At 39.4% G+C, this 16,296-nt stretch overlaps 1 protein-coding gene across 2 annotated transcripts in view; it reads right to left on the reverse strand.

Moving 5' to 3' along the window:
- Positions 1-6,429: 6,429 nt before the first annotated feature.
- Positions 6,430-16,296, reverse strand: part of TRPM7 (transient receptor potential cation channel subfamily M member 7) — a 58,152-nt gene continuing 48,285 nt past the window's right edge. For both annotated transcript variants that reach the window (XM_074601531.1, XM_074601530.1), the window contains exons 28-40: positions 15,997-16,056; positions 14,485-14,566; positions 14,020-14,090; positions 13,472-13,509; positions 12,752-12,777; positions 11,643-11,693; positions 11,489-11,554; positions 10,568-10,851; positions 10,137-10,219; positions 9,600-9,805; positions 8,641-8,692; positions 8,443-8,549; positions 6,430-7,957 (exon numbers count right to left, since the gene is read on the reverse strand). In XM_074601531.1, the coding sequence (XP_074457632.1) occupies positions 7,827-7,957; positions 8,443-8,549; positions 8,641-8,692; positions 9,600-9,805; positions 10,137-10,219; positions 10,568-10,851; positions 11,489-11,554; positions 11,643-11,693; positions 12,752-12,777; positions 13,472-13,509; positions 14,020-14,090; positions 14,485-14,566; positions 15,997-16,056 (1,257 nt within the window). In that variant the 3' untranslated portion in view covers positions 6,430-7,826. The remainder of the gene's footprint in view (positions 7,958-8,442; positions 8,550-8,640; positions 8,693-9,599; positions 9,806-10,136; positions 10,220-10,567; positions 10,852-11,488; positions 11,555-11,642; positions 11,694-12,751; positions 12,778-13,471; positions 13,510-14,019; positions 14,091-14,484; positions 14,567-15,996; positions 16,057-16,296) is intronic.

Raw genomic sequence — 16,296 nt, forward strand, 5'->3', positions numbered from 1 at the left:
CGTTTCCTGCTGTTTCAGGATCTTCTTTCTAAGCCACATTCACATTTACTTCCATCGAGCTAATACAGCAGTAAAGACTCTCCGTCTCCCACACGGAGCTCTTCCCAATACGGTGATACAGGTCATTAAGAGGTATTATTTAAATACCTGGGGTTTTACAGCTATTCCTAAAATTCCACTTAGTCGTTGACTCCACGCACAATCACTCAAAAACCACAACCAGCTGTAAACAGCTCCCTTAAGCGTTTCTCCCTACAGAACACATGTTATATTTCATTTCCTCAGTGGTCTGCTGCTACTGATGTATTTTCTCAAACCAGAGGTCGCAGTCCTGCTGACACTATAAACGTGTCGCTCTTTAGACTTTTTCCATGGAATGTTACTTAAATCAGGGTAAGAAAATTTCAGCAGGTTTGTTTTTTGCTGCACAAGTCTGTCCTGCACCAAACTGTCCCCATCCCCAATTAGGCAGAAGCGAGGTCTGAACACAGACCCTGCACGACCCAGATGTGCTTGTTGGTGTTGAATTTTTAGAGGCTGTTATTTTATTCTGCTGCTGCAGGAGGGAAAATTCTGAAACCTCAACAATCCTTGTAGTTCAAGGAAAGCCATTTCTTTCCCTTCAGCTCAACACCACCTGCCCAGGCTCCTGTGTCTGGCCAACAGCCATTTTGTCATCCGATAGCTACAAAACAACTACAAAACTCTTTCCCTTTTTTTAAATTTCAATAACAGTAGAGCCAACATTTCCAAACAGCTCTACCTATAGACCAGTCTCCTATGAAAACACTTAATTCCATCTTTTACAGCCATCTCCAAGAAACGCCAAGTCCGAGGGGAAAGCACGTTGGGCCGGTTGCATACAGACGGCCAGGAAGCCACCGGCTGCCTCGCGGGGAGCCCGTGCTCGCCCCAGCTCAGGGGGGCTGCCTCTTGCCTGCTGCTCTTCGTACCATTGGGTACCTGTTGGGTTTCATGGCGCCACTGGCGTGGTCCCACGTGTCCCGTCCCGTCCCCCCGGCTCCCCTTGCCACACGGCTTTGTGATGCTGTTCTGTTCCATTGGTCCTTGCCCAGGGGAATGCGCCCGGCCTGACCTGGCTCCGTCTCCCTCCTACGCGCCACCCAAAACACATCTGTGACCCCCCCATCCCCCCAGACAGAGGGTTTCAGCCTGACCCACCATTATCCAGGTTTGCTCCGACTTGGGTTAACGTTTATTATTACCGTGCTCTGAGGGAAGGGCACTGACGACGGAGGGCGTTGGCCATAAACAGGTAGAATCACCTCAAAACATCACGCTGAATTGGTTCATTGGGGGTTGGAAAATTTTCCTGGGGGAAAAAAAGGTAGTAGTAGCAGAGAATTGTCTTTTAATTAGCTAATGAGACAGGGTAGTTGACTTCTGAATTTTGTACACCACTGAAGAGCAGCAGCTTTTCCTTATTTAACGTACAATTTGGGAAGTAACAAGTATCCACAGAAGAGGCCCGGGAAGCCATTAAAAAAACCCTCATTATCTCACGTGTTAAGCTTCAAGCAGAGGATGTCTCCCAGCGCTCTTTGGACAGTTTATCTGCCGTCCCTGCTACTAATCTCCCAAACTGTATCTGCAAACTGGGATATAAAAGCAACACACACACACACACACACCCCTCTACTATTCAAAATCGGATCTACAACTATTTTGTAAATGGAACTGTAACATTCCACGTACTTTACCACGACTTTCAAATGTTTTAAAATCTAAAGTGTAATCCTGTGGGTTAAACCTAAAACTTTTCACAAATACGTACAAATGCCTGAATACGTACCAACATGTAAGTATATTCACAGGGTTGGCTTTTTTCCCCCACCTTGAAGTATTTGTTTAATTAAGTTTTGTTGACAAATCTCAACTAGCTAGGAATTCAATCCCGCCTCTCTCTGCAGATTTATTGAAGTTCAAATGTGGAAAATACGAGGTTGAACTGCAATGCGTTTCCCCCCTGGGGCTGCGACTGTTTGCACCTAGATGGAGTGGCTTTGTCAAAGCGCTACAGGTAAAACGCAGAGACAAGTACCATTGCGGGTTTCTCCGAAGGCCTGATGCAGAGACACTGCGGTTCCGTGTTTTGCTTTGGATAATCGAAATACACCAGCTGTTGCCATTACACTCATACTCTTACCTCTGCGCAGGTATGGACTGAAGCCCGTACTGCATCTGCGGTTTGCACAAAAGTACAGGACTTCTGTCAATTCTCTGAAAACCTGTTTTGCTGGAGCCTCCGTTCTCATTTGTGAGAGAGCACCTCCAACACTTCCGTGATTCCAAGGCCTCTTGCTTATTCCTGCAGCTCTTTGGGGGAAAACAAGCATGAATGAACTTCTAATAACATACACTAATACAGAAATAAAATTCAAGCAGGAATTAGGGCAGTTGCAACGCTGAAGAAAGTATTAAGAAAGGACAAGAACGGTAAGGAATTCGTTTTACTTTATTGGAATTTAGCCACTTAGATAAATTGTATTCCAATGGGATGACTCTCTCTGTTTTCCTGGTTTTATCTTCTTTTTGACAAAAGCAGCCACGGTAAGTATCTGTTCCTAGTTTGGACTATAGGGTACACTTTCAGCAGGTTGGGCTCTTCTCCCTGTTAATAAATTTTTGATGCTTTGTGTGATTTTCCTCAGTGTCTCCTTTATTCTTCATTTTTGGAGCTTTTCCATTCTAGGAAACAAACTAAGAAAAGTCGAAATCAAAATTGTAATATTTTGATGGTGGGATGTATAGCTACACATTTTGTTAGGGTAAGAAAGGGCTAACGAGTCTTTCTGGCTTTGGGTCACTAGCTCACCTGGCATGCACTCAGAAAGATCCCTTCAAAGAAAGATAACCAATAGTATCAATTGGTTTTATTCTTCTGTCTTCCCATGAACCATTTTTGTCACCGGCGAATGGCAGAGGTGCTTCCAGTACTCATCTCTTCGTGTTCCCAGTTGCTCGTGGCACACCTGTGCTACCCCTGGTCTCTCACACGATGGACAGATTTGACTGACAAAGCCGCATCCCGGCTCCCGCTCTGTGCTGCTGCTCCCTTCCCACCGCCTGTTCCACCCAGGTGATGTCCATCCCCAGCCTCTACACCCAAGTGGAACAGGAGCCACATGGTGTTCGTTATTAAGCCTTACTTAGAACAAATACCGTATTTTCTACCATAGACTTATCGGAAGGACACACTGACTGATACTCGGTGGGACGGAGGAAGTCAGGTGTTTGGTGCTAGCTCAGGGAAAGGCTGAGCTAAGGCTACGGCAGAGGCTGAGGAACAACCACAAACATCTGACTCGAAGAAACAAAATTCTCGCAAATTTCTGCAATGGATCTGCTCAGTTGCAACAAGGGTGTGAGGGATGACAAAGCTTCCTCGTGCCTAGTGTCACCTTCCAAGGGGCAGCTTTTGTTTGCAGTTAACTGCATTTTTGTGGAAACAAGATGAGAGAAGGATGCCACTGGTCATTACTCACATCATCTGAAAAGGGAAAGCCTGAAGTTTCAGTCTCAGGAAATAATCAGCTCACCATTTTTCTTGACTTCAAAGCTCCCTGCAAGAAAGAGTTTTTCAGGTACTCAGGTACAGTTCAAAAAGCAATTTGTCCTAATCCTCTTCCTGCTCTGCAACACCCCTCAGCAATTGTTGGGGCTTAGTTTCCACTTCTACTGCTCCTCCTATCACTATCTGTACCTCATACCTAGCACAAACCCAACAATGTATCAGCATGGCACAAACATGGAAAACCACTGCCTGGATTTTTTTATTTTTTATTTTTATTTTATTAGCTTCTGGTGCAGTGCAACAACAGACGCTGACATGCCTTAACCTTCTACATGGTTAAATAATACTGAGATATATTTCATTATTACTAATGAAACAATAATTAGCCCTACACCCCTGGCATATCTTACCTTTCCCACCCACTTCATCTGGAATCTCCATGTCAGGAACTCGCTCCTTGATTTTCTTGGCAAGCTCCCGTTACTAGACTAAATATTCTCATCATCTGCTCTAAAAAATAAGCACAAAACCAAATTACAACCCCCAAAGGCTTAGCAGCCACAAATTGTTCATGAACTTTACATTTACAGTGATGTGCTAGTGCACGCAAACACAGTATTTTCTAGAGTAATTTGCTGCGCCAAAGTTTTGGCCCCATGGTAGCCGACATGAAGGAATTGTATCTTGATTTCACTCCGTTAGTGACAAGCATGAGCAGAGCCAACATTTAGTCAGAGCAGGAGCACCAAAGGAGATATGTTGGAAAACATATTGAGAACGGTAGACAGAAGGAAGGAACCAAGTAATTTGTTTTTCCTATACAGGACAGGGAACAACACCGCTCCAAACGATTTAGCGGTTTGCAGGGTTAACGGGGGCTGTTTCGACTTCTACTGATTCTTAAAAATGTTCTTGCCATAAGTAAGAGTCTGCCTTCCTACAGAGGGGAACACATTAAAGAAAAGAAGGAAGATAACTTGAAGAAACATGTTGAAAAGCACGTGCTGTGGTCATATACAGGCTGATGGCAGCATTAAAAAGGACTTTTTGAAACCGTTATTGGGAAACAATAAGTTAAATTCAATCTATAACAGCTATCATGCAGGTAGAACAAAATTTGTATTGAAAACTATAAATAACCCAAATCATTAACTACACTGTCAGTACTTTAAAAAGACTATAAATCCATATAGCTGAATTTTCTCTTAGTACTATAATCAGCAACGCTAACAAACATCATTCAGGAGGGCAAAAGCATATGCTTATTCCCGGTTTTGTGGAATCCAAATCAAGATCTTGATTTACTATTTCAACATAACACAATATACAAATCCACATCAGTACTGCAAGCTCAGGGGCTGAGAATTAACTTACCGTTACTCTCACCACAAAATGGATTACTGGCAAGGAAAAGTGTTCATTGTAAAAAGAAAGATTAAATCATCCAAAGTTTTTTCAGAAGCATATTAATTTTTTTTTCCCCCCAATCGATCTTTTAGGAACATTCAACATAAACTGTTACTACTGAATTTTCAGCTGTTGTCTTTTCCCCCCTCCGAATCCTTGCAGTGTTAAGTGTTGTGGCACTAAGTGAGATGCAGCCACAAAGAATGGAAGTGTAGGAAATCACTGCCAGGGGCTTAAAAGCCAAATCCTTCCTTTTCTGAATCACATGGCTGCGGAGCAGCAGCGAGGAAACCAGCTCCCCAGGAGACTCGCCTTTGCACGGATCACCTCTAGGTGTTTCAACACCTAAATACTACGAGAATGCAGCTAAAAATGCTAAATTTTCTGGGTTAATTAAAAGATTAAATTAGCACACTCGCACATTTGAGGTTTCTGCATAAAGAAGTATTGATGCTGAAGGAAATTAAAGTGCATTTTAAAACAGAAGTTACATAAGCAACCAACACTCGTCTACAAGTACATAATATTCAGTTTAATATGTTATTCAATGGTTTTTCTTCTAATGAAAATATCCTGATTTTTCTCTGCTAGTGTGAGGGAGAAGATAATTCATGGAAGTTGTGATTTCCCCCTCCCTCCCCCAAATTAGACACAGGTTTCTCATATAATTCTAGGTGTAAGTCTCCCGGAGTAAGGTAGTACTCATGCCAGGAAGATGTATATAAATACGTAGAGCGTTAACTGCTCCAAGTCTCACACACATTCCCCAACCCTATCTGTCCCCTTTGGTCTTGAAGGGCTTCAGGCCCTCATCACTGCAACACAGAGCAGAGGGAACACTCCCCACCATCACACACACCCACCACAGAAAAGTCTCATCTGCTCATTTTGTTAATAAATGAGTCACAGACAAAACTACTGAAGACAGGTACCACGGTTGTAAAAATTAATTGTGCATTTTTACGTCAGGAAACAAAGAGTTTCCTAACTTTTTCTTACAATTTTCCCAAAATGGTTTTCCCAATTCATACACTGAATTTGGTCACACTTTCACAACACCTGAGGTTCTTCTAGAAATCCTTCTCAATTTGAAGAGCCGGCCTCACTTACAGATTAACTATTGCTCTTACTTGGCTAAGAATATAGCATTAGAAGTGTGCAAGTACCTCTTGAGTAACTGCCCATTACCTCACAGTAACAGAAGGGGATGCAGTCAGGCATCCATGAAGCAGCTCCCAATTCAAAACAAACACTCTAAAGTGCTTTAAGATATTTTTATCTCATTTACTCATTTACCCCATCACATATGTTTATCTACTATGAGATATTTCTCTTCCCCCCCATCCCCAGTTTCTGGTGTTAGCCAAAGTTGAGATACCTCAGAGGCGGACAACTGCTTTGATCCAGCATGGCAAATTCTACTTCTCTGCATAAAGAGTTACTTAAATTCAACCAAATAACCTTTCAGACTAAGACAGACAGCAGGATTCTGTAAACAAGAATAAATTTATTTTAGATTCTTTAAAGATTTAATGATATACAAAATGTATACAGTATTATATCCTTTTAACATTTTACCTTTCCCCGTCGAACATAAAACACCATTTAAACAGCTATTGTGTTCGTGCCTTAGGTCTGTATCTATAAGATACACTACTGAATAAAAAATTTATAGAGCTATATACTGCCCTTTTAATTAAAAATTACAAATTAGTACCTATGTAACAAAAAAATCGCAGCATGAAACTTCAGTTGGACAACAGTTTTTTCTTGCTGAATGCTCAACAATATTTGGGACAGTTAAATTACATTTTATTGGCATGAAGGTGCATTGCAATCTCCCGTACTTTACATAATGCGAATCCAACTCTAGTCTGTCTTAAATAAGTACCACAAATAACATAACATTAAAGATGTTATCTACACAATTTTAAATACATTTAAAAGTTATGTGTACATTCGGTTTTGATATACTGGTTTTACGAGATCTTTGGAAGGCATAACTTCTGAAGCAGTCACTACGTACGAGGAAAAGCACTTCCAACTTGTGTTCTTACAAGGCAACTTATTTGGACCAGTACATACTATTTCTTCTATTAAATATGATTATACCAGTCTATCATGGCTTTGTTACTATTTGACGGTGACTTCATAAAATTGAAATGTATAAAACAAGAAATTTCATTACGCACAATTAGGGTTCTACTCCACAAAAAAAAAAAAACCAACCCAGCTTTACAGCCATGAAGCTGAATCCTGATTCAGGAGACACTCTCTCTCTCTACTGGAACAGATCAAGTTCCCTACCTTCAACCTCAGCCTACTGGCATTATATATACACCTCATTTGGCTCTGTCCTCTTCAAAAGGCCAGATTAAAAGACATCCGGTGAGAAAACATTAGTGGAACACTTCCAAAAACGCTCAAAGAATACTCCGGCATTACAGAGGTAGGTGCTTTCTCCTGTCTTTTGCTGATTGACAGTCAGACAGCTGCCAAACGGACAAATGCTTTACCTTAAAACATCAACTACCAAAATCCTTTTGGTTGAAGGCATATTGCACACCACAGGACTACAGAAAGAAAATCCTCCACTAAACCAAAACAAAATAAAAAATAAACCTTCTGCTAAAAAGCCCCTTTAAAAACATATCTTAAATACTTGTCATTATTCAACCTTTAAAGTGATGAGCTGCTAAGCCGTTCTCTGTAGATGGTTATCACAAGTTGTTAGGTCCTTAGATTATGGACTAGCCAAAATTCCACTTATAGGACAGCAATCCTTGTTTTGACATATCTTTCTTTTAATTGGTGAAGGAAAGATAAGTGACAACTTTGTGACATCCCATGAAGTTTGGATGAAGCCACTGATTTGGTCACATTATTAGAGCATCAGACGAATAGAATTAGCTGAATCGGATTCTTTGGTGCAGCTTCCAGGCTGAATTGTCAGTTCAGGGGAATCATCCTGAGGAAATATGATCTTGTCAGGTGTGTAATCATTCCTCTTCAGATCTGTACAAACAAAAGGAAGTCACGTTGATTATTATTTCTTGAGCTAGTAGAATCAATGGGGCATAAAAGTCTTTCAAAGAATTGGGTACGCATATGCGCTTATAAAGAATATGCACTCAATATGCACTATATCAAAAAAGGATGTTTTTATCATACATGTAATCGTAGGCCTAAACCTCTGCTTTAAGAAGTGATGGAAACCTCAGAAATATACTATTTATAGATATTATAGCTTGTATTGAGTCAATTAGAAATTGGATCCTTCTATGATCTGTTTTGATGTTACTAGGATTTACAACTCAAATTCAAAATAAATGACGTCTCTTCATGTGAGAAACAAGCTGGCAGGGAAGTGTGAAACAGGCAGGAATCATGCAAGTTTATTACTTATTCCACTTTCACAGCATGACATAACTATTTCATTACATATCATACAACATTTCATGACATGAGTGTCTCGGAAGAAGAAATACAGCAACTCTTACCAGGAAGTTTAAGTTTCCTGCAGCAGGAATTACAGTGATGCTTAGCTCTGAAGTTTTTTATTGCATCCTCTCCCAAATTGGCTGGACCGAACACCATATCATATGACCTTAGAAATAAAGTGCACATAAACATGAGTTGCATCTGTTCTCTGGTGAAAATTTTGTAATACTTTTCTTTAAATCCTTTTTTAACCGTACCTTTTTTCTCCAGCTTTTATCACAGAGGGATCTGTCAAATTTTCACCAACACCTTCAAACAGCAGACGAAGAAAAAGTTAAATCTGATACATTACATAAAGACATTAATATTGAAAAGCCTTGGCATCTTTAGCTATGACTTCTCAGCTTCCCCAAGAATAAAAGCAGAAACACCCCCCCCACACTCCCCTCCTGAAACCAAAAAACAACCTAAATGGTATGTGATACTCTACCCTTGCAAAAATTGCTCCTAAACAAGCACTTTGTACTTCTCAGATTTCCTCCACCTATTTTTACATCTGCCTGCAATTCCTAACATTATTTTTCACGCACGAGAAAGAAGTTTCCTATACAGTTCTCTCAGCCAGAATACCTGACACACAATTTGGGATAAATACAGCTTACCATATTGGCACTACACAAATAGGCCCCAAACCAATTTATTTTTTTTTATGGTGCATATCTTTAGGAAAAAGATGTATATATTTATATTCTATTATACTATACTACACTTTATTATTTTATACTATTTATATTCTATTCTATACTAAAAGGGGGTAGATTTAGACTAGCTGTAAGGAAGAAATTTTTTACATTGAGGGTGGTGAAACACTGGAACAGGTTGTCCAGAGAAGTGGTAGATGCCCCATCCCTGGAAACATTCAAGGTCAGGTTGGACAAGACTTTGAGCAACCTGATCTAGTTGAAGATGCCCCTGCGCATTGCAGGGGGGTTGAACTAGATGGCCTTTAAAGGTCCCTTCCAACACAAACTATTCTAAGATTTTATGATATTCCCCATAAGACAACCATAGATTCAGCTTAACTAGACCAAGGTGCACTAAATAATGCTTGTTATTTATTACAGGCATACAAATTCTCAATAAAATGCTATCACAAGAGAAAAACCCACAAACATCTACCTTGGCCCCAATCTCAATTCCAAAACAAGGACATTACCTTGCAAGTCTAGCACCAACAATTCTCCTCTTGTATACTCGTATGTCCAATGGCTGAAAGCTAGCATCACTTCCTCTAGCATGTTAGTTGGAATTATTTCATCACCATTATTGTTGTTGTATTTTCTAAACTCTCCAGTCATGCACTCTTCAACTGCAAACCACTGGCCAGCAGAGTGGCAATATAATAGGAAAACTTCCAGGAACCTAGTACAAAGGATACTTAATGAATATATTTCCAAAATAACTGCCAAATATATCATTACTACTAGATTTTTATTTGATTCACTACTAATTTAAGTAATTTGAAATTATTATACAAAGTTATTTACATTATCACACTAAGCTGGAATTGGTACAAAAAGTATCAATACAAAACACTGCTGAAGATAATTCTGCTTGACATATTCATAGTAATGTTTCAAGATGTATCTTCACGTATCAGTACCTTAATATATTTGATCCACCTGTTAACAACCTTGTAGGCATTCTTCTATGTCAGAAACATGCGACATAATGGAAGTTTAAATACACTCACCTTGGAGAGTATGGAATGGATTTGGGCTTCATTTGATTGAAAGCAAAGGTGAGCTTCTGTGCTGCCCTCTGCTGTTGAATTTCCTACAAGTCAAAGCCCATATTTCATTAGTTGCACTGTATGACAGGGAACGTTAAGGAGCCAAAAAGGCAGCAGGAACAGCGAGTGTCTATTCCCCCCAAGACAGGGTAACTAATTACTTACTTTTTAAACTATGTCTCCGTTTTAAGAATTCAAGCAATTTGATTAAGTAAACCATGCTGGAGCAGAGTTTTTAACCCTTTAGCTCATAGAGAACCCCAGACTAACATCTTTTTTTTTTCTTTTTTTAGTAAGTATATACTAGGTGGGGGGTTTTGGGGGGTTGGGGGGAATCCTGTTTAACATAGAATGCCTGTCTATGTTTAATAATTGACAAGGCTAAAACTTACTCTCAAGCACAAGTGTAACACAGTGTCCTCCTTATATATGCTTGACCAAGTATTCACAACTTCAGGAAGAAAAGACTTGATGATATAAAGATGTCCTGATTTCAGGATATCATGTTCTGACCACGTGCATACTACTTTAAGAGCTCGACGTAAACCTCCTCCCATCTCCTCTTTACTTAAAAATTCAATTTTAGCACAGAGTCCTAGTTGTGACCAGGAAGACATGCTGTTGTTCAAGATGCTGGGAGAACTTTCTTCGAGGCGATACACAGTGACTGGTTCACCTACATTACAACATAAAAAGCAATTACTGCACTTAATCTTCCAAGTTTAAAATTAAAAGCACTGAAAACCTACAGTTTCTTAGATTTCAACATGCTGCAATATTAAATTGTTACTAATATCCTGAATTAACAAAAAAATATAAACTATCCAGTGGGAACTCCTTTCCAACCTCTTTCATGCAGCAGCAAAGTAGTACAGCAGTATTGTCCTCCTAATTAGTACTATTAATGACACTGTTCAAACAGCATTAAGAACATTGAATAAATATGTGTTTGAACTTTGTACGAGTCAAGACAACTTAAAGGAATCCTTCCAGAATAGTTTGTTATAAAAAGTGTTAGTACAACACTATCATCCCTGTATCACCATTTGTGATGACAACTACAATTAAACCCAGATTTCATAATCAAGTGAGCTGCCCTAGAAAAGGTGTCACACTCATTTATGTTTTTGAGTGTTGCAAGACAGACTCTAGATTTCTTTTATTTCACTAAAAGTTTAGTTTCACACCTGCTGTGAGAATGTGTGAAGTTCATCTTGACCATTCTGTATTAGAAAGAATCTGTGCAGAGTTTTACTTTCTTTTTCTTCCCCAAAAGACCATAGCGAACCAGCAACAAGAAGTACAATTCTTACCTCTTGGAGGCACAGGAGTAAATGGAATGCTCTGTGATAATCTCATCAAGTTATTTCTTTCTACAGCTAGAGAAAAATTACAGCATTTGTTAAAGATCAAGGATCTAATAAGTGTAATTAAAAACATGAACATTAGTTCATAAGAGGGACTGACCTGAGTAATAGTAATTGATATCCATGATAGGCTTGAAAGGAGAAGCAATGCCTAGGGAAAAAAAAAAAAAAAGATACTGCCTGCTACCTGTATTGTGTATTAAATTACCACATGCAAAGAACACTTGTCAAGCAACTAGAGTTTGAAAAAGATTTGCTGTGCAGAAAATTAAATATCATGCTTAGCTCTTTATTACCTCATGGGGGAAAAAAATTAAAAATTGTAGTGCTGAATAATACAGGCTAGGGGTGGACCTGCTGGAAAGCAGTTCTGAAGAAAAGGTTCTGGGGGTCTTGGTAGACAGTAAATTATCCATGAGCAAGCAATGTGTCCTTGTCGCCAAGAAGACCAATGGAATTCTGGGCTGCATAGGGAAGAATGTGGCCAGCAGGTCAAGGGAGGTCATTCTCCCCCTCTACTCCACACTGGTGAGGCCACAACTGGAGTACTGTGCCTAGTTCTGGGCTCTGCAGTTCAAGAGAGACAGGGAACTACTGGAGAGAGTCCAGCATAGGGCAACAAAGATGACTGAGGGATTGGAGCACCTCCCTTATGAGGAAAGGCTGAGAGAGCTGGGAGTCTTTACCCTGGAGAAGAGAAGGCTGAGGGGAGACCTTATTTAATGTTTACAAGTATCTAAAGGGTGGGTTTAAGGAGGATGGAGCCAGACTCTTTTCAGTGGTTCCCAGTAAGAGGACGAGGGGTAACAGGCACAAGCTGGAACATAGGAAGTTCCGATCAAATACGAGGAAAAACTTCTTTACGGTGAGGGTGACAGAGCACAGGAACAGGCTGCCCAGGGAGGCTGTGGAGTCCCCCTCTCTGGAGACTTTCAAGACCTGCCTGGATGCAGTCCTGAGTAATGTGCTCTGGGCAATCCTGCTTTAGCAGGGGAGTTGGACTAGATGATCTCTAGAGGTCCCTTCCAACTCTGAAATTCCGTGATTCCGCGATAGTAAGCTATTTATTTAAAAAACAAAACCAAACTCACACTATTATGGGTCCATTAAGTTCAAACGTTATCAGTAGTTAAATACATTCTCATACAAGACCCAAACAGTTGCTTATATGTAAAGTTCCCAGCTTGTTTACAGCAGAAACAAACTTACCATTCAATGTATCTTCTTCAGATGGCCTGTGAAATGCCACAAAACCAACAGTTATTGCTTCTGAAAAACTTACTTTGCATTCACCAATTTTGACACGTCATCCTAAGGTCACCTTGTTAACCTCATGGTACTGCTTTTATCCTATTTTTCAAGGGCAGTACTGGTTTCTTAATTACAAAACACTAATGGAAGGCTGTTAAGTAATCTCATGTTTTTAGAACTATACTTTAAATACGACCAAGTCACGCACAACTTTATGTAGAGTTTGCATCACAAGAGCTCATTCCCACAGAGGCGCTTTAATTAAAACTTGTTCACAACAGCTTGCCCTTGTGTTATCAGATTAATAAGGTAATGACTTTAACAGTTAACTTAGGGGATAATTGTTAACAAGAGCAACGCCTGCACAGTTTCAGAGAAGGTTCACAGTTTGAAAGGTTGGGAAAAGACGTTTACCAGGAAGCTAGCTCCTTAATAAGTGTCGACACAGTCATTTTCATTTAAGGACATGTTTTGCCCTCTGACATGTGACCCCATTAATCTAAATAGAAGCTGTCAAAGCATTCCAGCGAACACATTCAGTTATTTATTAGAAAAAAACCCCTTAAACCTTGTTTTTTCATGAAACACCACCAAATACCACTAGAGCCAAAGACAACAACCAAAAAGAAAACCAAATCAGAGTAATAAAATTGCACCATTGGTAGAAAGCTTACTTACATTTGACTACTATTTGAAGGTCGACCTTGCAACCAATCCTTTAAAATAAAAGAGAGGAAATACAAAGAAGGTTTCAGTTTTGTAAGGAAAACGTCGGATATTTAATTGGAGGTGGGGTGGTAACTTATTTTAAGATCTTGCAGCACAGCCTGTTTATCGGAAATATTTCACCAGGCTGTACTGAACTGTAGTTGAATGGAAAGACTCAAATACAACTGAGGAATGGGAACTACAGTTAAAAGAATAGATAAGGCTGTATTATTCACTACTGTTTTATGGATTATATAAATAATTATTTTCTTAAACAAAAAGTCAGGTTTTTTTCCATAAACAGGAAGCAGCATGTGTTTTCATAGTGAGAATATGCACAATATGTAGTAGAGAACATGCACAACTTATTCCCTCAGTCAAAACAGTTCCCTTCTGTTCCCGCCTTGAACAAAGGAGTCCACAAATCAGTATTATTCTTTACACAATCATTTTCATCTCCTTTATTTGTTCACAGTGTCTAGTGCTGCTTAACAACAACAAAAAAGGAGGATACAAACCGTCAGTAAGGCTGCTTTAGAGTCTACTTGCTGAGTGTCTTCACTCGATGGTCTTCTACTCTTGCTGTATACTACGAATGAAAGAGATTCATAACTGGACAAGGAATGCTGTGTGTCGCTGTTGCTTATCTTCTAACAGAGTGAGCAACTAGGCAGCTTACTGTGGCTCATAAAAAAGGCCTGATCCACACCTATCTGATCTTTACAAGATTCCAGCACAGTCCTGACCAGAACACTTAGCTTTTTATGGCTCTAGCTATCTGTGGCAAATGCAAGGTAGCAGAATCAAGCTGGCATGCCTAGAAGAACCACAATGAGACACAGGAACAGATTCAAGCAGGACCAACCATCAAAATATTTCAAGATGCCTTAACTTCTTGTGTTTCCTTTTTATCTTCTCAGAATATGCATTATCAATATAATTTAGAGCTAAAATTAGGTCACCTGAAAAGACGACACACTTACATTGTTCTGAATGGACTGCCAGAGGATCAGTAAACCCACCGCAAGAACTAGATTGTCTTAGACCACTGTCAGTTTGAAGACCCTACACACAAAAAAACCACAAACCACAAATCATTAGTCATCACTATCATTGTTTTCAACTGTACTATTTTGGTACACAGTCTGCCTAGTTTTCTTTTCTAGGACTATCTAGGAGTCATTTTTTTTTTTTTCTTGGACGTACCTCAAATACCTTGCTGCACAAAAATGTACAAGTTGAGTGCATAATTCAGTAAATATGCTCTTCATAGTAACCATCAGCTCTAACAATTTCAGATGCACATTAGGACTACTGACCCATACTGAAACAATTATTTTAAAGAGAACATTACAATAAGATACAACTACAGAACCGTACATTACACTGCATTTCCACAAGCACCAAGTTCAGCTATTCTGTCACATGCCTTTGTTAACTATCAAGTCTCATTTACGAGCTTGGCTCTGGCACAAACTAAAGTTCAGTTTGAACCCATCAAAAACAGCAACAAAAACTAGAGAAGTCTTGCCACATAAAACCCTACAGTTTATGAACTGAATTTCCTCATGGACTTATTCCTTAATAATAATTACATACTTTCTGAACATCAGCTGAGGGGGTCAGCTTTTCACAACAAAGTATTCCTTTGCAAAAAAGGAGAAAGGCAGTTTCATCACAAACTAGAACTACGTGTAGACTGGCATAGGGCTGGAACATTCCCCACAACCAGCCTATTAATTCCAATGGTTACCTGAATAAAATGTTACCTGAATTCAAGATTTTTGAAGAATAAAAAACTAGAACTTGAAATGCTACGCCCTGCTTTGATTCCAAGATTTGTAACAGTTAGGAAATTGTTACCCCTGTTTTTCATCCTTCTCACTTAAGGAATATACCTCCCCCTGGACACCTAAACACATACACGCAAGCGTGTGTGTGTGTGTACATACGCATGTCCAAAATGTGTGTTTATATAAGTATGTATATATTTCTTTACATCCCCTAAATAAAAATGCTTCACTGGAATGCAACACAGAGAATGCACCTGCTGAAAGTGTCTTCTGAAGACCCATTTTTAGGTCTATATACATTTCAGTGTTCAGCATACATCTTCAGCATCTTCCAATCAATAACTTGTAGGGCCTACATGAAAGGTAAGAATCAAACCAGTCCCACCAGTTAAGACGGGACAACTGTTATTACTAACAGCTAAAGAACAGTGGTACTGTCTGGACATGCTACTGGAGTTTGCATCCCCATAGTACCAAATGCTGGAACTATTTAGACCCATGTCAAGGAGACATCCAGCTGTATTTGTACAAAAGTTCAACTATGACTTTTTTTTTTTTCTTCTTTTCTTTTTTTTAAATCATGACCAGGGTTTACTTATGGATAATGACATAAGAAAATTGAATTCCCTGTCTTTGCTATAAAGAATATATTCAGTATCTGGTAAAAATAATGCCTCATAAATGGAAATCTTCTTTACTTACTTGAAGCCTGGTTGTCTCTATGCCCTCCAATATAGCTTTTTTGAAGTCTTCCTGTTGCTCCTATAAAAATAAAAAAAACAAAGCAAGTTGTAAACATTACCAAAAAAACCATGCCAAATGTACACACACACAAAAAGCTTTTTGGTCACACATTATACTTATCAGAAGGTCCAGCAGGAGCAGCTCAGCAGAACACTGACATTGCAAATGGTCACAATGCAATTCTCAAGTCAATAGATTTTCCCCTGAATGAGGGGTAACTGCAAATGGTAACTTTTATTTACTAACTTAACAGCTAGA

Source organism: Larus michahellis, chromosome 9 (genome assembly GCF_964199755.1).
Source record: "Larus michahellis chromosome 9, bLarMic1.1, whole genome shotgun sequence".
Taxonomy (NCBI): Eukaryota; Metazoa; Chordata; class Aves; order Charadriiformes; family Laridae; genus Larus; species Larus michahellis.